The 22312-nt window shown below is 34.3% G+C and overlaps 1 protein-coding gene across 4 annotated transcripts in view; it reads right to left on the bottom strand.

The window, feature by feature from the left end:
* LOC105832055 overlaps positions 1–22312 on the bottom strand; it is a 130221-nt gene that overhangs the window by 107283 nt on the left and 626 nt on the right. For all 4 annotated transcript variants that reach the window (XM_036287439.1, XM_036287440.1, XM_036287441.1 and 1 more), the window contains 2 exons: positions 22227–22288; positions 3935–5965 (listed from right to left, as the gene is read on the bottom strand). In XM_036287439.1, coding sequence (XP_036143332.1) covers positions 3935–5965; positions 22227–22288 — 2093 coding nt within the window. The remainder of the gene's footprint in view (positions 1–3934; positions 5966–22226; positions 22289–22312) is intronic.

Here is a 22312-nt window from a genome sequence, read left to right on the forward strand (position 1 = left end):
CGCGGCGCTGTCACTAGCTCCTCACGCGCGCGATTTTCGTTTGCTCTCATCACCGGTAACTATGCATCTCGGTAACTATGCAAATAAACATACCCAAAAAAGGGCACGTCCGAATCCATGCCCAAATAAGTCTCGATATCGGTTCCCTACCGCCCCTTTTCTCGCCTCCGATCGTAATTGTTTTACGATGCATAATTCGTCAGTCTCTCGCAGCCCGGCACCTAAATCCAGCAGATCTCTCCCGTCTTCCGCCGATCCTAGCTGCGGGGATTCACTTCCGCCTTTCCCTATCATTCGCGCCGTGATAGTGCGATTGAGTTATTAATTCATCCGATCCTGCCAAGCATTTCTTAATTTTCATAACCGCGTGAATGTTGTGAGTGTTACGTCCGTGCGCAGGTGACCGTATCTTTCCCGCGAACGTCCTCTGCCTCGCGTACAAGATCTCCGTCGGATCGCGCGCAAGATCTCCGGATTCGCGAGGGCCTCGATCTCGTGGCTCTGCAAGATTTCCGCGTCGATTAGGCAGCGCAATATCAGGACGTATCAAGATATCCGACACATTGTAAAAGATACGGTTCGCCCCTCGCTTCGAGCGTTCGGTTTTGAATAAATAATTCAGTGTGAGTGACATCAACGCCTCCTCTTTATTCCTATCACCTCCCGTAAACCTCCCGCATTCCTGACCACTCACTTCGCGTCTCTATCGGGACGGATCCCGGCAATTCTCCCCGTGCGATCGCGTTTACCCTACGCACGCGCGAACAAGAAGGTTCGCCATTTTAGCAGCTTGCACACATAAATATACACATACTTATACATAAAAAATAAAAATTCAATTTTATTTAAAAAATCAACCCTTTTCATATGTGTAAAATCCGATCGTCAACCTCCACGTGGTGCACATTGGATTACTCTGATGACGGCGGTATAATTGAGTTAAACAATAAAAATTAATGTGCAATATCATATTGATACCATTTCATGGTATACAAAGAATACTGTATTTATTCGCTAAAATACCCTAAAATGGAGTGCAAATTTCAAACTCGTGTATAATCAACAAAAAACATCGCATCAACATGTTTTTTTTAATTGCTTAGAAAAAAATGAACTTTAAAAATTTGGATTAATATTAGCAAGATTTTAACAAAAAAACTTGTAAAAAATAACAAATTTTATTTTTTTCAATAAAGAAATATATGCTTGGTTCATGGTTCCATGCGATACAAAAGGATTAATAAACTGTTATGATCAATAAACTAATTAAAAAATCTCTTGAGTACCCATTTTGAAAATGAGCTTTGCATAAGGCATTGTAATTAATCCTTACGCCGACGTAAATACACTCCATGGGACAGTCAATGTCTGTGCTAACAAAACGGGCGTAAACCTTGTGATTGATCTAATTCCTTTACGCCATACGCCGGTACGCTGTACGCTGGCCCTATGTGACTGCAGCCTAACTGTGTCTTAAGTCTGACGAATACTATCAGCGCGCAGTTCAAAAAATAAAGCTAAAAAAATTAAATTTAATAGAAATGTTCACTTACATCAATAATAAATAAGTTTGTGTGGAGTATATTTTACTCTTAAGATGGTATTCTTTTCACTACCTATCGCTATATAACGCTATGTAGGTTCTCACTTTTTTATGAATGAAAGGATCCCGTCAATAAAGCGCAAAAGGAAATAAGATTTCGCCATCGACATATAATACTAGAATAAAATATGTCAGTCTATAAGATTAAAATGAGATAAATAAAAGGGATGTCTTTTTTTCCAAATTGAAAAAAAAAACACTCTAAATTAATACAATTTATCGCTAATCTACCGTCATTTGTGCAGACAGATCTGCTTTGAGTTTGTCAATTTGTTGCTTCAATCTGATGTCTCACTGTTAATAGCATCTGCTATAATATTACAATCAATTTTATGTTAAAATATGATGTCAAGTTTTGGTAGCAATTGGAGCGCACTCACAGCGAGGACACAGTAGGTTCTGGATTTGACAACCTTACTTCGCAAAAAATTGTTTCCCCTATTGTTAGCAATTTGAAAGCAAATGGTTAAATGGGTAATTTTATTCCTTTTTTAAATCAAGGTTTTATACAAAATTTAAAAAAAATATTTTTTTGTTTTTTATTAACCCTCAGGGTACAAACTATAAAAAAGTTACGATTAGTACAAACTTGGATTAGTGTAACCCACAAACTTTGTCGGCTCATATCTCCGAATAAATTCAATCAATTTTAACGTATTTTTTTTCAATCGAAAAAAAACACTCAGAATTATGATGGTTTCGGTTAAAAAGTCGAAGATATGTTTTTAAAAGTATTTTTTTTAAGAATAAGAAACAAAAAATTTTGTAAAAATTTGCCTTTTTTCAAACGTATTTATTAAAAAGGAAAAAATAAAATAATAAAATCGGTGGTTAATGGAAAACTGAAAAAGTAAACTTTAAGAATTTATCAGATTTTTTATTCTGTTTTAAAACTATATTTAGCAATATAAAAATGTAATATTTCCTGATATTTTTCGATGTCACCAAAATAAGACATAACGTGAAATACTTTTTTCTTATATAAATAAATAACAGACACACACAAAAAAAGTGGTTGGTCCGGCGGACTAAACTAGTCAATCCTTATGTATTTTGACCCGCTGAATCCGAAACCAAGGTCAGAATTACAAAGTTAGCTCTCAAACTTTGCAATTCTGACCTTGGATTCGGATTCAGCAGGTCAAAATACATAAGGATTGACTAGTCTAGTCCGCCGGACCAACCACTTTTTTTGTGTGCCTCCCTCTCCCTCTCCCTCTCCCTCTCCCTCTTCCTGTGTCTGTGTGGTGTGTGGTGTGTGGTGTGTGGTGTGTGGTGTGTGGTGTGTGGTGTGTGGTGTGTGGTGTGTGGTGTGTGGTGTGTGGTGTGTGGTGTGTGGTGTGTGGTGTGTGGTGTGTGGTGTGTGGTGTGTGGTGTGGTGTGTGTGTGTGTGTGTGTGTGTGTGTGTGATCAAAAATATTTTAATAATTTTTTATTATCAATTTTCATTAATTACAAAACAAAAGTAATAATAATATTGAAGTAACAATTACTATTAAAGTAACAAATAACACTTTATTTTCACTTATTTTGCGTTAAATGATATTTTGCATTAACGAAAAAACAGTTAAAATCATTTTTATGCACAATTTAATTTTACCGAATACAATTGTGACGTTCCGTACGAACTGGTTGAAAAATACCCAAGCAAAAAATATTGACACTTGCCCTTCAGCTTCTAGGGACATACTGCCTCTACAAAACGGTGGACCAATGCTTGGACCCTCAAAGTCCACCCCCCCCCCCGCGCCCGCAACCAGTTTTCCTATCACTCTGTTTAAAAACAGCACGTATTTCAAAATTTGCTCGAGTTACGCTAACCTAGATCGTACTCTAAGGGTTAATAAGTATTTTGAAAAAAATCGATGTAAAACATCTCAAATATAGTAGAAAAAAATGAAAACAAAAACTGACATTTTTCATACTAACTCAGCAAATAATATACTTGAAAAGCTGAAATTTTAAAAAAGAATTTTTTAAACAGAAAATAGTCCAAATGTTATTTTGATACTCACACTTTTAATATGCTTATCCGGCTACCGCATTTCTTAAACAAAATCGTTATTTATATTTAAAAAATGTTGTATGTAAGTATTGTAAAATATTTGAATTGATTTGTCAATTGACTTAAATTAAACAATTTTGTCATAGTAACAATTTTGAAAATGTGTAAGTAAAAGTTTAAAACTTTACAAATAGTTTATATGTTAATAAAAACTTTAAAAATACTACAAAAAAATTGTTTTGAAATACAAAAGCAAAAATTTCCATAATTGTAAAAACATAGAGCAATTTGTAATAATAAAAATTAAAAATATTAAAGCAAAATACCAAACGTATAGGAATCATTTTTGTCATGCGTCAATCCAATATCCAATGTGTGGGGACGGATCGGTTTTTCGGCTTCCTGATTATTTTCTTTTATATGAGAAACCATGGAAACATCATTAGTTTTCGATATAGTTTCCGTTTTAAAAATTTGCTCGCTGTTAGAGATGTCAATCTCATGTACTATAAAAACATCTTTATTATTCTCAGCAATGTCTTCAAAGTATACTTTTTTATCGTGATCTTCTTTGTTTTCTGATAAATTTAATAAAATCTCGCTGTTGTTATCTTGCGATAGAGTGTCTGTAATAGAATGTTGCTGTAGTTTCTGTTTCACATTATTATTACTACCTAACTGTTCCCTAATATTTTCAAATTTTGACGAAACTTTCTCTTGAACAGCAACATCAGATAAAGCTTGCAAAGTATTATCTTGTGTTGCTTCTATTACATCCTGACCGATTACTTCTATCACATAATTGTCTTTTATCGTTTTATCTAGCATATTATCTTGTATATCTCTCAGTTGATTACTTTTTCCACTTAAATCAACTTTTAGAGCATTATTACAGTTTGCATCAATTATATTTTTATTACACATATCCGCATTGTAAGAAATTAGAGAAAACTTCTTCGTCTTTTCCTGAAATTCCTCCTCTCGCGAGATTTTCGGAAGTTCGCCTATCATAATTTTCTCGAACAGCGGCGCTTTATTAATATTCTCTTCGTCTCGTTGAAGATAATAATTTGCACTCTTTTCTCTATAATTTTTCTTTTCCGTATCATTTCTGAATTCATCGTACGATTGTGGTGACCAATTATAATCCGAAAGTATTTTTTCTGCCTTAGATTTCTCTTCTTTCTCTAGCTCTAACAAATACTGGTTTAATTCATCTTCAGAAAAATCATCACCGGTATTAATTGTTTGTGTCAAATGTACATTAGAAAAGACATCGTTTTTAGCTGTCTTCACAATTTTGTCATAATTTTCACTGCTCGTTAAATTCTTATTCAACTTTGTAGTACTTTCCGCTATACTCTCTTTATTTTCGACCAATGCGTATTTGTCGATGGAATCTCGATTATCCAAATCCGAATCCTGCTTTTGTTTATTGTTAATGATACTATCGGAACTTTCTTTAAGCATATCATTAATTATGACCTTTTTATCTAGATCATCCTTGTTATTCAACAGTTTTCTATCTATTGTAACATTATTGTGTCTCGAGATAGACGCATCCGACGTGGAAATTAAAGCATTGCTATTATTTTCTTCAGACTGTATCGGCGTAGAATGATAAAACGTAACATTTTGTATTATATTATTTTGTTTATTACTACTTTCAACTTTGACAAACGCATCCAATTCTACCGGTATACTTTTGTGATCCAAAGCATTCGTGTTAATTGGGATTAAATGTTCATTAATTGCTACGTGTTTGTTCAATCTAAAATCTTTCTCTATTTCGTCATCTGTGGATTTTTTAGACAAGTCGCCTGCTTCATCTAATATAGGTTCAATATAACTTAAGTTTCTAGTGGGAGCATTAATATATTCGTTTAAACTATTAAACACATTGCTAATACTAGGTTTGAAATTGGATTGATTCAATTTCTTATCATATCTATCGCCATCCTTCGAATCAAACTTATTTGCATTCTGCTGTTTCTGCATCGAGTTTTGGGATAAGTCGCTATGAATCGTTGAGGATACTTGATCGGAATCATAAGAATGAACACATGATTTCTGTTCAGTCGCGATGTCATTGATACAATCGTGCATGTAGAAATTATTTATAGAATCTTTGCCGTCCGATATAAATACTATGTTCTTTTCAGCTAGTGAATATTTGGTGTCGACATTCATCGGCCGAATATCTTGGTACTTTTCGACAGACGGTACTACATCTATGGTTACACCTTTCTCAGGATTAAAGTTGTACATATTCGGAGACACAGATTCACTGGTACGCTTCTCCATGGCTGTTGCATCGACCGTAGAAGTTACAACTGACGCTGTTTGTTCTGCACAATCTGTAAATAATTCAATAAAATTTGATATTAATTAAATTTTTATTCAAAACACATACAGCTTATATACAACATATTATTTCCATACAACTTTCAATACCATACATATCTATTTAAAAGGTAATTATATAATAAAACCTTTCCATTTAAAAGTTGTGATTTCTGTGACAAAAAAAAATATGAATAAAATAAAAGAGATTTTTTGTATAATTTTCACTACTACCTATTTTCGGAAAAAAGAATCTTAGCTTGTAAACATTTGGCTAATAAATGTGTTTCAAAACCTGACAAAAATATTGACGCGCAGTTCATATAAACTGAAGATAGTGAAAATCACACAAAAATTATTCAGCATCAAAACTAGCAGATCGATATAAGCATCTCATCTTTATTTATATATTTTACATTTTCATCAGTTTGCCCTAATTTCAGTTATTGTTGCTAAAACGTTACCAAAGAAAAAAATTATTGCTTTGTTCTTTTAAGTTGTTTAAAAAATAATTTGTAAAAAATTATGTTGCTAAAGAAAAATTAAATCAGCTGAATAGTGTACGTGCGTGGGTGCGTGTGTACATACGTTTATAAGAAAATTAAACATAAAAATATAAAAATTTATTATGAATTCGTTTTTACTCTAAAATAAAATAAAAATATTTTCAATATAACATTATTTAAAGAATATAACTATGTTAAAAACACTATTGCAACAACGTGTACAACGCTTACACTTAAATAATTTGTTGCTCGTATGTATTCAATAGAGAAAAAGTATCAATAACAACTCTTAAAACACCATCACCTTATTTCTCAAAAATAAAATACTGTATAAAAATATAATCTGCTTAGATATTAAAAAAAAATAAAAACTCGTAGTTTATGTGTATCATGGCTTTTTTACATGGAGAAAAAGTACTGTTATATCAATAACATCATTATAATTAAAATTAATATTGTTGAAGTGACATCAATATTAATAAACAAAAATCAACAAATAATTGTTTTAATAATTCTGGAAGTTGGTTTAATAAGTGTTTTTGGAAAATGTAACCCATCAAAAAAACGTTAAAAATTTAAAAAAGATACGCCAAGAACTTACACCCATGCTTTAAAAAATATAATTGAGATCAATACAATTAGTCAAGTATATTTAAAAAAAGACTAAAAAATTGATAAACATCCATTAAAAAATTATATAAATAAAATTTAAGAATAATAAAATTAGCCAAGTATTTAAAAACTTAGAAAAACTCCATAAAAATTTATTCAAAAGTTATTTGAAAAATGGAAATGTTATCAATGATAAAAGATAATAAAATGAAAAACTTGTGCCCAGCTCGCATTAACTGCATTCTTGTATATACATTTATCAATATCAATAACATAGAGCCTTGGAAATACAGAAAAAATACGAGCCAAACATGCCAAGTTTTTTGTTTCATTATCTCTTATCATCGATAACATTTCCATTTTTCAGATAATTTTTAAATAAATTTTTATGGAGTTTTGCTAAGTTTTTTAAAAATACTTGGCTAATTTTATTTTCTTTTAATTAATTCTATATAATTTTTTAATAGATATTAATCAAATTTCTTTAAGTCTTTTTTTAATATACTTGGCTAATTGTACTGATTTAAATTCATTTTTGAACGCACGCGTTTATGTACGTGGCGTATCTCTTTTACCTTTTTAAGATTTTTTAATAAAATTTTATTTCTTTTTTCAACTTACGAATTGGACTTTATACCAAGAATGAAAAAAATTTTTTCAAACTGCTCTTTTTTAACCTATATTTCAATTTGCAATTATAAAAAGTTCATGAAGCTAATCTTTTCTGGGCTTTTAATTTTAGTTCAAATTGCACAATATTATTCAAATGTTATCCATACACAGAGAGAACTGTTCCTTTAAATTTAATATATGTATTGGTTTGAATTATATTTGTTTCGCTGGAAAAAATTTATTCCTTACAAAATATTGTTTTATTGAATAAAAATTTGATTGTTTCGCTATATTAAATCATATTGTTTGACGAAAATCATTATTAATTAAAATAATACTTGAAATATTTGATTTAAATAAAAACATTATTTGATTCAAATAAAATTCAATTTTATATGATCGCAGTAGCGATGTAGTTCGCGCACCGCCACTAGAAGACGACGCATGCGGCACCTTTCTCGTAGTGCAATTTACACTCCAAAGGCATAAGCAAACCACCCACGGTGACAGAAAACAAATCAATCTATGCTATCATAGTGAGTTCTCGGAGCCTATGTAGTATTTGTTATTGCATCTTAAAGACACATCCTAGCTGTCATCGCTAAAAATTTTAGCTTCGATAATAAATCATTTTTCTGCGTGTAGTGATAATCATGTATTCGGTTACAAACTTCTGTCTCCTTAGAGAAGAAACGTGCTCAAATAGTATTTCATCAATTAATAACATAATTTATATAAAAAAAAATTAAATTCTTAAAAAAATGTTTTATTTAAAAAAAAAACAATTACTTTGTTTAACCCTCAATCCCTACCTATGGGTCGTTTTCGTCCTGCTTAGAACTACTTAATCTTTAATTTTTCGTACAACCGCGATGCTAACGCCATCAAAGTTGTACTAAAAAAAAACATTGGAGGGGAAGGGTCTTCAGTACACAAGGCCAGCCCGGTCCATTTGTTCTACTTCAAACGCCAGCCAGGTAAAATTTGAATAGGACCTTTTCGATCCATAAGTAGGGATTACGTAAGTAAAAATAACTTTCAAAAAAAATTGTTTTTGTTAATTAAGTATTTACGAATACATACATACATTTTAGAACATAATTATGTATATATTTTAAGTTAAACATCTACAATGGAGATTAGAAATCCAGAATACTTTAAGCAGACCAATAAAATTTAGCATTCGGCAAATATTGGGAAGATTGGACATTAACTAATAAATCAAGAAAAGAAAAAAGTGTTTTTATTGTTTACATAAGAATGATAAAAGACCAATCAATGTTGTGCTCGATGCAACAAACTCGTTTGCAATAATCATCGTTTAAATTGCTGTCACAACTGCTTTTAAACTATTCTTTTTTTATTTTTATAACAAAACTTGTATTTTTACTATGTATTAAATAATAAATTGTTAAAACTTTATGCTGAAAAAACATTGTTGATTTATTGATGTTGCCCTATTTTACAACGCTATTCATCATCCTCAAAAAATTCCAATTTTTATAAGCTAAAATTGGATATCTGCTTTCATTCTATGTTAATCAGACATTTTTTTCCTTCTAGAAACTAATTAAAAAATTTTTTTTTAATTTTTACCATTGCTATATACACTGAGCAACAAAATTAACGCAACAAAAATTTTTACCAAAATTTCACTTAAATTTAAATAATCGTAACTTCGCGAAAACTTATCCTATTTGAAAGTTCTTTTTTTTATTTTAAAGCTTAAAGTCTCTACTTTAAAGAGCATTTGTCAGATTTTGATCCTCTCCTTTTCCCTTTTCGGCATCTTTTTAAAAGTAAGAACGTGTTTTGTCTTCAAAAATTTGACGCGCTCCATGGGGTGCAGTGAATTTTTCTCGTAAATTTTATAAAAATTATCGTAAAATATGAACTTTTTCCTACAAATTGAAAAAAAATTAAAGTTTGTACGATTTTTTTTGGCAAAATTATTACAATTTTAAGAAAAAATGGTCATTTTGACTTTTATCGCTTGTTACTCGTGAACAGATCAACGTACAGCGCTCAGCAAAAAAGCATTGGAAAGCTGAAAGTTTGTACTTTCAAATGCTGTTATTAATTTTTTCATAGATTTATTTTTTCTAACAACAAATCGCATTTTCAAAGATTACGTAAAAAAATCGCATATTTTACGGTTTTCATTTATTTCAATGTATTGTCGTGAAAAAGGATCCAATCACGTCGTTAAAGCAAAGTTTTATAGTACGATTACTCCCCAATAATAAACACTAAAGTTCTTTGATCAATTACTGCTTGTAAACGTTCTTATATGTTTATGCACCTCTGAATAATTTCCTGCGGAATTTTGTGCCAAATTTGCCTAAGCGCTTTTCCCAACTTATCAATTAATATTTGAAAGTGCAAATTTTCCATTTTCCATTGTTTTTTTGCGGAGCGCTATACGTTGATCTATTCACGAGTAATAAGCGATAAAAATTAAAATGACCATTTTTTCTTAAAATCTTAATAACTCCACCAAAAAAAATCGTACAGACTTTAATTTTTTTTCAACTTGTAGGGAAAAGTTCATATTTTACGATAATTTTTATAAAATTTACGAGAAAAATTTACTGCACCCCATGGAACGCGTTAAAGTATAAAAATTTTTAAAGACAAAACACGTTCTTACTTTTGAAGAAATGCCGAAAAGGAAAAAGAAGAGGATCAAAATCTGACAAATGTTCTTTAAAGTAGAGACTTCAAGCTTTAAAATAAAAAAAAGAACTTTCCAATACGATAAGTTTTCGCAAAGTTACGATTATTTGAAGTTGAGTAAAATTTTGGTAAAAATTTTTGTTGCGTTAATTTTGTTGCTCAGTGTACTAGATGGATCAAAAAGTTTGGAATAATCCTAAGAAATGGCGTTAGTATGCACTAATGTGAACCAATTATACCTAGCTTCATCCTTCATTAGACGTCTGTCAAAATTTCAGCCATTTATGTTTACGCATTTACAAGTTACAGCATCAGCAGTGAGAAGCAACCAACCTCCGTGTTTCTTTTTAAATGGAAAAATCTAAGTTTCGTGTTCTAATTAAACACTATTATTTACGCAAGAAAACGATAACCGAGACCAAAGCCAAGCTAGATAAGTATTATCCGGACTCTGCACCGTCGATGAAGATGATCCAAAAGTGATTTTCTGACTTTCGTTGCGGTCGTACAAGCACCGATGACGCTGAACGATCTGGACGCCCAAAAGACGTCAGTACACCAGAAAACGTCGAAAAATCCATAATATTATATTGAACGACCCCAAAGTGAAATTGAGGGAGCTAGCTGAGACCACAAAGATGTCGTATGGCAGTGTGTTCAATATCATACATGATATTTTGGGTATGAAGAAGCTCTGCGCGGAATGGGTGCCGCGTTTGCTATCATCACGACAATGCGCCTGCTCATTCGTCGTTAATTGCGCAAGCAAAATTGCATAAAATCGGGTTTGGACTGGTTCCTCAGCCACCGTATTCGCCAGACCTGGCCCCAGCAACTTTTACCTCTTTCTAAACCTAAAAAGAAGGCTCACTGGTAAGCGATTTTACTCAAATCGCTGGAGGTCATAGCTGAAACTAAGGCCTATTTTGGAGAGCTTTCGAAGGATTACTTTTCGAACGGGATAAAAAAGTTAGAAAATCGTTGAACTCGCTGTATCGACTTAAAAGGAATGTATGTTGAAAAATAAAACCGAATTTGGCTAAAAAAATGTTTTCTTGTTTCACTTATTCCGAACTTTTTGATCCACCTAGTATATATTTTTTTAATTAACTTTTTTACCGATTTTTCTTACTGTTTATTAAAAAAAACATATTAAGTTTTTTGGGAAGGGGTGATATACAGTGGAACCCTGCGTTAGCGGACTGTTCGGGGCTCTGGTCCGCTAACGCGGGGTTATCTCCTATTGCTTGGTTTCACTCCCACTCCGTGAAATTCAGGGACGTAACGGTATTGCCATCTAACCAGTTAATGTTTACGCTTAAGACTAAATGTATTCGATCATAAAATTGCAAGCAGAGCGTCTCAGATTAAGTCAATCGTATCTATAGCCGTCCGAAAAACTCACATCTCCTACCTTTAAATTATATTCCCAAATATTTTATATTCCCTACACTTCTAATTTATTATTATTTTCTAACATATAATTTATAAATAAAATATTATCAAATTAGAAATCCAGCTTTGATTGCAATCGGTGTTCCTTTTTTTATGTGATTGCATTAAACAATTTATTTTAAATTAGTGTTGGCTATTTTATTTACATGTGCGTGAATTTTTCAAATAAAAATTTATATAAAAATATATTTTTATTTATATTACACGAATAATATTTTGAAACAATTTTTTGAGACAATTTTTAATAACCATGTAGACAAAATAATATATAAATTCTTAAACTTAAAAAAATATTAGCCATTTCTTAATCTTAAATGAATTAATTACACATTAAAATCTTGCACAAATCTTTAAGAATACGTCGTAACTGCTTACATACTACGTGACTGCATTGCTATCCCCACACACGCTACTCATATGGGCCGAGTGCATATGGAGGGGATAATTTCCGCTAACGCGGAGTACGTTAACGCGGGGTTCCACTGTAATGGTAGTTTCTTAAAGAAAAATGTTTAAAAAATATACATAATCTTTTTCAGATTTTTTAAACTATTATTTATATGGTTATAAGGGCAAAGACGAAAACGATCCATAGGTAGGGTTAGAGGGTGCCAAAAAACACGGTAGGGATTGAAGGTTAAAAATCCAAACAATTGGTTTTATTAGTTCAAATATCAGTTTCATTGGCGTATATTAATGATTAAATTTGTTTGACTTGAAGAAAATTTATTAAATCCGAAGAAACTTTCTCTGTGTAGAGAAATAAGATTTCATTTTGTACATATATATCGCAGATTTTGTATACTGAGCAAATATTGTCATCAAGTGACAGCTGTTACGTACCAAAAATAAATTTCTTTTTCGTTTTTGATATAAACTCGACCTTTCACCTCTAGATTTTAGTGCGTACTTCAATTTTGTATAATTAAGAGTTTTGCAATTTCATAAAGCCAATTAAGAGGATGCTAAACAGCCCGTCGAACTTAATCAAGGTCGATAATGTAGTCATTCATGCATATCATTAATTTTGTATATTTCTTTTATAGATTTGGAAATTCTTTTGTAACGAACCACGTTACTAGCGGCTGACAGCAACCGCGCGGCCCGGCCGAACACCCGCCGGGCCGAATATCGGGCAAGCGTGCCCGCCATAGAGAACTCCACACCGCCGAAATGACGCGCGTCCCGGGGCATACATCCTCCCTCCTCTCGACCCAGCGTCCCGATCTGCGTCGCTGAGAGGAGGCCGAGGACCGCCGAAAATGCCCGACCAGCTGCCGGGGACCATATATAAGGCCCGGCAGCTGCAGTTGTCACTTCTCGTTATCCTGTCCGACTCGTTCCGACGAGAAGCTTAGACCCTACAAGCCAGAAAACGGTGGAGTGTTCTCCGTCATCGCCGAGAGTTCTCGGCCTAGCTCGACTCTTTTCCTTCCTCGCTAACAAAGCCACGGGGTAGAGCATGCTCTGTCTCCGCTGAGAGCTCTCGGCCGCTAGCTAAGAATCCGCACCGACAAAATCCTCACGACCCAGTAACCGGCACGGAATGTTCTCCGTCTTCCCCCCCCCCCCCCCGAGTGCTCTCGGGGCCGACGCCGTTCCCTGAAAAATCATCACGCTTCGCGGAATTGCCAAAGTAATTCGGGGAAACATCGGAAACGCGAGACATCCGCGCCCGCATCGCGCGCCCGCCGGTCACCGAACAACCGAGACCGAAGATAACATTCCCGCGCCGCGCGCCCGCCGATCACCAAACTCGGGGCACCGAGCTCGAGGCGCGTACCGCCCCTCGCACCGCGATCGTCTCGCCGAGCCACACAGCTGATCGGCTGGCTGTCACGCGCCCCGTCGCTGATCAATGTAAAATACCGCTGCACATAAACGCGCAACCAGACCTTATATATATTTCACCCGCTGTAAATACTCGCGACCTAAATGTAATATATTATAGGACAATAAATTGTACTGTTAACTGACAAACACGTTTTGCTGTCTCTGAGCCCTTTTTTGCCCTGGACCTTTTCCCGCCGAGCTAAACAGTCCGCGCGAAAAACGGTCGTTACACTTTTCCAAAATTAAAGTTTATGTATTAATATCAGCTTATAAATTGAATTTCATACTAAAAATTAAAAAAATTTTTTCAGATTGCTCTTTTTAGACACAAAATTTTCATACTCATTAAACTTGTTTATTAGAACGCCTACGCTCAATCTGAAAGCGTAGTATTGTTTCTAAATGTTTTGCTCCACTTGGGCCCAGGCTTGATTTGTGCGTACAATGTCTAAAATTGTTACATCGGACACATTTTGTTACGAGTCGACCCAGAAGCCGACAATTTTAAAATTTTTTGTCGTTTTTCCTACAAAATCTTTACGGCCCGGCTTTGTTATCATCTATACTTTAATTCTGAAGGATTTTTAATTCTGTAAATGCAATTAAAAGATTAGTAATAAATAAAATTATTGGTAAAACAGGACAACTTTAGCATCCCCTTAAAAGATTAGTTTTATTAAAAAATGTCAATAAAACAGACGATTTTAAGATTTCTTTAATATTTAATAATGTTTAACATTCAAATCATTTAAGTATTATATCAATAATAAATCCCGTGGGTTGAGTGCCTACCGGGCGCTTCGGGTGGCGGATAAGAGGACGCCCGGGTGGGAAACCCTCGTCCGAGCCTAAACCCCCGCGTTCCGGGGCGGACCGCTCAGGTAATAACGGGTTATAACCTGCCCGGAAGACGTAAAACTCTGCCCAGGAGTGGAAAAAACCGATACCGCGAACCAACTCAACCCACGGGATTTCCAGCCAAGCTGGAAGTTATCGCGGCAAGGGCTGCGTGGCACTAAGAGAGCAGTGTCTCAAACAATGCCTCTGGGGAACCAGGCAAAACCCCAGAGTATTTAGCCTTACCTACACATGTGGGGCTTTGCATGGGCGGACCCTTTTTTCCCTAGTTACTTGTAATAACTAGATGAAAAATTCTTTTAAAAATATCACAGAAGACCGATGAAGGTTTCATTCGATGACTCTAAAAGGGTGGTAGAAGCGAGATCGGGAGCCGAACGGGCCCCTGGGGGGCATGAGAAGCACCGAGACTGCAGAGAGCGGAGCAGATTCAGCGCCAAACAGACCCCTAAAGGCACGGAAGGCACCAAAACTGCAACGGACGAAACGGCGAAGAGGATCTTGGCAAGAAGAAACTCTCCGGAGACGCAAAGAGAAGAAGGGCTCGGAAGCGAAAGGGGAAGGCTCAGGCTCGGGCTCGGGCTCAGGCTCAGGTTGGGCCTCCGCCGGCCGTTCCGGAGACCTCTTCTTCTTCGTCCTCGACCATCCCCCGAACATCGGTTGGGGGGCTCAGAAGAACTCCAGCAATAAACGCCGAAAGGACCCCAATGGGACCCCACAATCGGCAGAAGGGGCAAAGAAAAAGCAAAAAATCCAGAAGACCCATGCTTACGCAGACGCCGTGGACCCCCTGACAAGGGTGATTGTCGCGGAGGAGTACCCCAACGTTGTGATGATTGCTAAACAGTTGGCGCAGCTGAGGGGTGCGGTCTTTAAAGAGATCCAGGAGATCCGGGAGGGTACCCTGCCCAGATTCGACAGCACCATTCTGAGGGCGGAGGCTGCGGTTGCGAGATGCACGGATGCGGAATCATCGAGATGGCTGGAAAGCCGGATCGGCATCGTACCGTGGAAAGACACCAGGTTCAAGGTGATGGCACTGGAGACGCTGCAAAGACAATACAGGGCTGCGGTGTGGGTCCTGGAACCTCCTGTAGGCGCAATTGCGGTTTTGGGGCTGTTGGAGCGGCAGAACCCGGATATCGTCACCTCGGCTTGGCGCGTCTATGCCGAGAACGTAGGGACTACCTGTAAAGATAGGAATCTCGTTCTCGGCATTCCTCAGTCTAGCATCAACAAACTCAAGGCGCTAGGCTTTAGACCTCACCTTGGGATAGACCAGGTCACATTCAAAGTAAACCGGGGAAAATCCCAAAAGAAAGGAAGAAGGGGTAAGGAGGAACCCGACCCAAAGATCTCGTCTTCGTAGTGGGCGTGACCGGGGAAGGGGGGGCGTGACCCAAATCAACTTGCATCACCAGCGGAACCAGGGCTAGGAAAGTGTTGGTAGCGTCGGGCTATCTCCCGCGCGGGGAGGACGATCCGCTGCCATCGGACCGGTAGTTCGTCTGGTGGAGTTCTACCAAAGAGAGCAGCTTCCCCTCATCTGGGGTGCGATGCAAATGCGCACCATACGGTGTGGAGGAGCACTGATACCAATAGGAGAGATGAGAGGCTGTTGGAGTTTCTAGTGTCCACCGACCTGGAAATTCTTAACAGAGGCGAGGAGCCGACCTTTGTCATGGCAATGAGAAGTTTATCTTTTTGATATACTTATCTTTATAAGAATTTATATTGTAATTCACAAATGTCATTTTGTCAAAAATTTTTAATAAACTTTGTTTTTAAAAATTAATGTTATATAAGCATTCTAATATTCACTTCCAGGATTCAAAATCTATAGTTCACGTTTTATACACACACACACACACGCGCGCGCGCGCGCGCACACACGCACACACAATGCTTATAACACACACACACACACACACACACACACACACACACACACATATATATATATACCATAAACTTTTAGACTTTTAGTACTAGCAGTGACTATCGGAATGCAGCCTAAGATATAAGGTAGAGAATATTTTTCAAACATACATTTAAAATATATTATAAAATATGAAAATATTTTATAATTGCATTTATTGCACGTAACCTATAATCTAGCAGATAGGTTATACATTGTATGCATTTGCGTATTGAAGACGATTATCTAGAGTCTTTTAAATCTCAAAATAAAAGGTTCACGCATCGCATCAACAGAATATTTCAACAGGGCATTCTCATGTGACATTGATTTCTAGCTCTCTATATCGGGATATTTTTATCCAATCAAGAATAATGAGCGCGACCAGCACGCAATCTATTGAACAGATATAAAAGATAATAGGTAACTAAAGTAACAATAAAAGTAACGGCTAAATTCATTACCGTTATCGTTACAGACATAAAAAAGTAACGATCGTTACCAAAAAAAAAGTAACAAAAACGATAACAGCGTTACAAGTAATGTGTTACTTCCCAACCCTGCGTTCTTGTATATGTGTCAAGTGCCACTTGGAGTCATAAAAATATTTCAATAATTTTTTTTTATTTTAATAATATATTCTAAGGTACTAACAGAATCTGTTTGGTTTTTTTATTTCAAATAACCTTGGTGTGAGTTAGGGTGACGTCCCATGGCGCGTATTGCGATACGCGCGTATCGGGTGTATCGAACTCTGCAACCAACAACAGATATTCCATTGCTTTCATTACGCTGAAATATGGCCCTTATGTCCCATGGAGCGGATTACGCGGAAGCGGAACGAGCGGATCACCAATCACGGGACTGTTTCGACGGAATTTTTGAAAACGTTCTATTAGAACAATCCCGTGATTAGTGATCCGCTGATTCCGCTTCCGCGTAATCCGCTCCATGGGACATAAGAGCCACATTTCGGCGTATCAAACACACACACACACACACACACACACAAACATGCATGGCCATTTCTAACCTTTTCGTGCCCATAAGAAGTACACAAAAAGTGACAAGAAGGAGTAGCACGCGTAGTACTCATGAATCTGAAGAGGTTATAGTAAATAGAAGTAAATATATACACCGCCCAGTGCACACGCCATGTAACAATATACGACTGTGCATATGTATGTGTGCGATCCGCTCGATTATGAATTTCCGCGGATCGTCAGCGTATCAAAAACGGATCGTCTGGTCGAAATTTAATACGCCCGATACGCGCGTATCGTAATACGCGCCATGTGACGTCACCCTTATAGCGTTTTCTACTGGGAAAATTGATACAGCACCAGCGCTGCGGTAGATTTCGATAAAAACTCCACTAGCGCAATAATAATGCAGGTTTAGTGTGGTTCAGTGGAACACATCATTAGACAGGTTTAAAAATTAAACAATTTCGTTGTTATAAAGTTTACTAAAATAATGTAATAACATATACTTTAATGTAATACCTTAAAGCACGAACATAACATTTTAATTTGCACTGGCACCTTTCACCATCTCAAAAGACGGTGGAGTAAAAGTTGCACTCGGTGCAATTTTTTGCATCAATTTTGTCAGTAGAACATTAAACATTGAAAATATGTGAACTGATTTTTACAGTGAAACAATAAAATTGCACTCAGTGCGCACTAGTGTTGCACTAGTTTTTCCAGTAAAAAACGCTATTAGAGTGCACATTGCATTTTGACTGCATCCTCAATAAGCTGCTCTTTTTTATTTATTATTTGATATTTTTCAATGAAAAAATTATTACATATTTTACAAGTGTCACTCTTTCATATGTAAAGGTTTTTAAATAAATAAGTTCATTCAGTTTTTGTAAAAAAATTTACAAAAATTCTTTTTTTTGCTCTCCTGACTACCTATAAACCCTTATAGCGTTTTCGATTAAGAAAAAGTTAGTGTGCACCAGTGCGCACTCAGTTCAACACTGGAGTCACTGGACAAGTTCCATGGGTTGCACTGAATAGTGCAAGTACAAAAGAACACGCCGAAATTTTCAGTGCCAATTATATTTTAAATAAAGTATAGGTTACATACTTATATAAAAAGATGTAACACTTACAGTGTCATTACCTATTTTTCACACATGCCACATAATTTGTGATTTTTGGAATTATTTTTCTAATTCTGAGAGTTGTAATTATTTCTTCTTCCTCACTTGAACTTCAAGTAGATTCCAAAAATATCTCCAAAATATTAAAAAGAGCCAAATTCGAATTGCTCATTTTGTCAAATTTGAAACAAAACATTCAAAACGATGCACTGGTGTCTGCATGCATCCAATGCACTGAACTGGCACCATGCAACCCATGGAACTTGTCCAGTGTTGGTATGAACTGAGTGCGCACTGGTGCGCACTAACTTTTTCCCAATCGAAAACGCTATTAGCATTAAGTGCGCACTACGCGAGAGTAATGCGGTGAAACGAACACGTGACACTAGCCAAGTGCGTATTGGCACTGCCAATCGAACACGCTCCTGACACTGAGTGCAGCCAGTGCATCCCAATCGAAAACGCTATTAATTAAAAAGTGTAATAGAAATCCACTTCATAGATCATTTGATGATAAAAGAGTACACAAACACAGGCAACCGTGAGTTATGCTCTAAACATACAGAGTTAAAAAATCTCAACGGATTATAGGGTTTTAGGGTCTTCTACTGGGAGTCAATCATGAATCTTTTCCCTAGCGTGAACTTGTGAAAAGTGAAACAGTGAACCTCAATCAGTGAAAAATAAAAAGATTGACATTAATGTGTATTGTTCAACATGGCAACTGCGTTTTTTATTATTTTTTAATAAATATCAAAACCGAAACGATCAAAATCAAAATAATGATCAAAATAATTTCCGCGTAACAAGAAAGATATTAACGTAACGCGCAAAATTCGTTCGTATTTTGGAAAAAATGTTTCAATATAATATGTAAATTAAGTAATAGGAATTTATGTATTATTGCATACTTTTTGACAAACAAAAGTCCAACTTTCTTTGTAAATTAAGGTTAACTTATTGGTCTTATGTAATAAATACTTTTATTATAAATTAAAATGTTAATTAAAAAAATCAAACAATAATCTTTCGTCAAGACAAATGTATATTTGTCATTTTGTTATTATGTATGTTTGCCATCTTGTTATAAATATAATTATTTATATATTTTATATTTTTATATTACATCAGTATATTACAATTAATAATACAACATAGCATAAATATAATTTTTCACTCAGCATGGTAAATTAATATAATATATATACTGACAGTGACGTTAAATAAGAAATTATAGTAATGAAGTAATTAATTTGGTAAGCATGTAAATTAAGAAAAAACATTAAAATTTAACAAATTTGTTATATTCTCATACTCACTTAATTTCTCTGAAAATTACTCATTCTGTCATACAACATAATAAAATATCAATAAACATTTATCAGTAAAATTTTTTATACAGATTTATTCTTTATTTTTAATATTATTAAAATAATTAAATTAACAATTAAGTAAAATTAACAATATATTTTTATTTCTAAAAATGCAAAAAAATTAGTTCTATAGAATTAATATAAAATCATAAAAATGTCTCAAAAATTTATTTATTTGTATTTTGCTTATTGTTATATATTTTGGCTAATAAAATAATTTTTAAAAATAAGGAAAAAGAGATTATATCATCTTTTAGCATGCACATCCACGTTTTAATACGTCTTATACAATCTTATATGACCTACGTCTTATTTCTCTCTGGATCTTTCTATATTAATTAGTTCTACACATCCCTTTTTTTATCGATCATATAACTAGTAGTAAGATTAAAGTTACTAGATAAATTGTATTCACATTTTTCATTTTTAACCACTACGCGTGAAGGTTAAAAATTTCCATGAAAATTGACACTATTTTCAAGCAAATCGAAAGTTTACATGAAATATTTTACGTTTGAAGAATTCATGCTGACGGTTAACCTAACCTAACTTTACAATCATTTGTTATATTTAATTGTATTATATATTATTATATTACATTATAACTATAAATTTTGGTTGCTTGATACTTATTAATATATTATTCATTACATTTTATATACTGTAGTTACATTTTTATATTAATAATTTGTATAATAGAAATACTACTTTTCATTTTTCCCTTTTTCACATTTCACTTTTCATTTACCTACCAGTGAAAAGTGACAAAGATTCATGATCGCTGCCCTGAAGAATACGAGGTTATAGGGCTATGGGATTATGGGCTCTGTTTTGGACAGGTCATGAAAGATGTAATTAAACATCTAAGAGTTCATGCAGTTATAGAGTTTGTAATATCAAAGTTACGGTATCATGTTAGAATTTTTTTCATCGTTTGCATCAAATCTCTGGGATTATGAGAGCTGCATTACGATATTTACTGTCAGTACTGAAAATCTACAGTATATGTGGCTTAAACTATAGATTTTCAGTACTGGCAGTAAATATCGGAACGCAGCTGAGGTAATAGGGTTTGCTATTAATAATAGGTTATGGGGTCATGGAGCATTTATTAAAGGTTCCTAAAATTAGAAATGGTTAGTTAAAATATATTGGATCACAAAGTTTAATGTTTGTAGAAGGAATAAAAGTCAGAAATCCCTGGTTTTATGATTTTTTTAAGTATTTTTTAAGATTAGAAAAAACTGAGATGTGGAGAAAACAGACATCAGATTTGTTTTTAGCGGATTAAAATACATGGGAATAACCTGTTCTGGTCCAAGGTGCAGGTTTTTTGTAAGCCAGTTATTTTTAAAACCACTAATACCTCAAGCTTTTTACAAAAGATATAAAGTTGGCAATTACTTTTTCAACGATATACAACAGTATTCGGCAATTGATTTAAAAACTTGTTGAAAAATAATTAATAGAATTCTTTGCAAAATATATTGAAATTGTCAGAATTATGCAAGAACTGTAGCAAACTGTTATAAAAAATGACTGGAACAGCACCTTTTAGATGAGATACAGATGAGAATGTCAAAAATTTTTTTTTAAACAATTAACAGAACTCTTTTCAAAATACCTCATAATGGTCAGAACTATCCAAGAACTGCTTAAAAAAATGATTGAAACCATAAGCTTATACCTCCCATAGGTACAGTAGTTGGTATAAAAAATTATTTAAAAATAGTTAAAAGCTGCAACTCTCAATAATACTCATCGCAGGCATTGAAACTATTATAAAATAACCAGAAAATGGAAAAAAATTGTCTAGACCTGATTATGTTGTAACATCTTACTTTCATGCATGGTAAAATACCAGCGCACAGGTTTAAAAATTATTTAAAAGTCAGAACTATCTCTATAATCTACCTATCAAAAACTATGGAACATTAGGACTGTAAAAGTTCAAAAATTACACTTTTATAATAAAAATAAATTTTTTTCGAAACTTAAGGTGCCATAGAAAATTAGCATCTCATGTTTTCAAATTATAATTTTTTTATATTAATTTGGCAGAACTATTGCAATAAACTATCAAGAACTGTAGAACTATTGCAGGTGCAAACAGTATAAAAACTTGCTGTGCAGAAAGGTAAGGTATGAAAGATAAGGTTTGAAATTATTCAATTTTACAACTTATGATGGTAATTAAATGTGTTCAAGTATACTTTCTTATTCAAAGTATAGTATAGTATCATATTTCTTAATTTGCTTAACACTAAATATATAAAGAATTCTATTGAAATTCAAATATACTTTGACTGAAAATTGTACCTTCATTGAACTCAAAGTCATTCAGAACTTTGTCCAAGTCGATCATAAACTTCTCCATGGCGCTACAATAACGTTTCCAGTTGTAT

Source organism: Monomorium pharaonis, chromosome 5, assembly GCF_013373865.1.
Source record: "Monomorium pharaonis isolate MP-MQ-018 chromosome 5, ASM1337386v2, whole genome shotgun sequence".
NCBI lineage: Eukaryota > Metazoa > Arthropoda > Insecta > Hymenoptera > Formicidae > Monomorium > Monomorium pharaonis.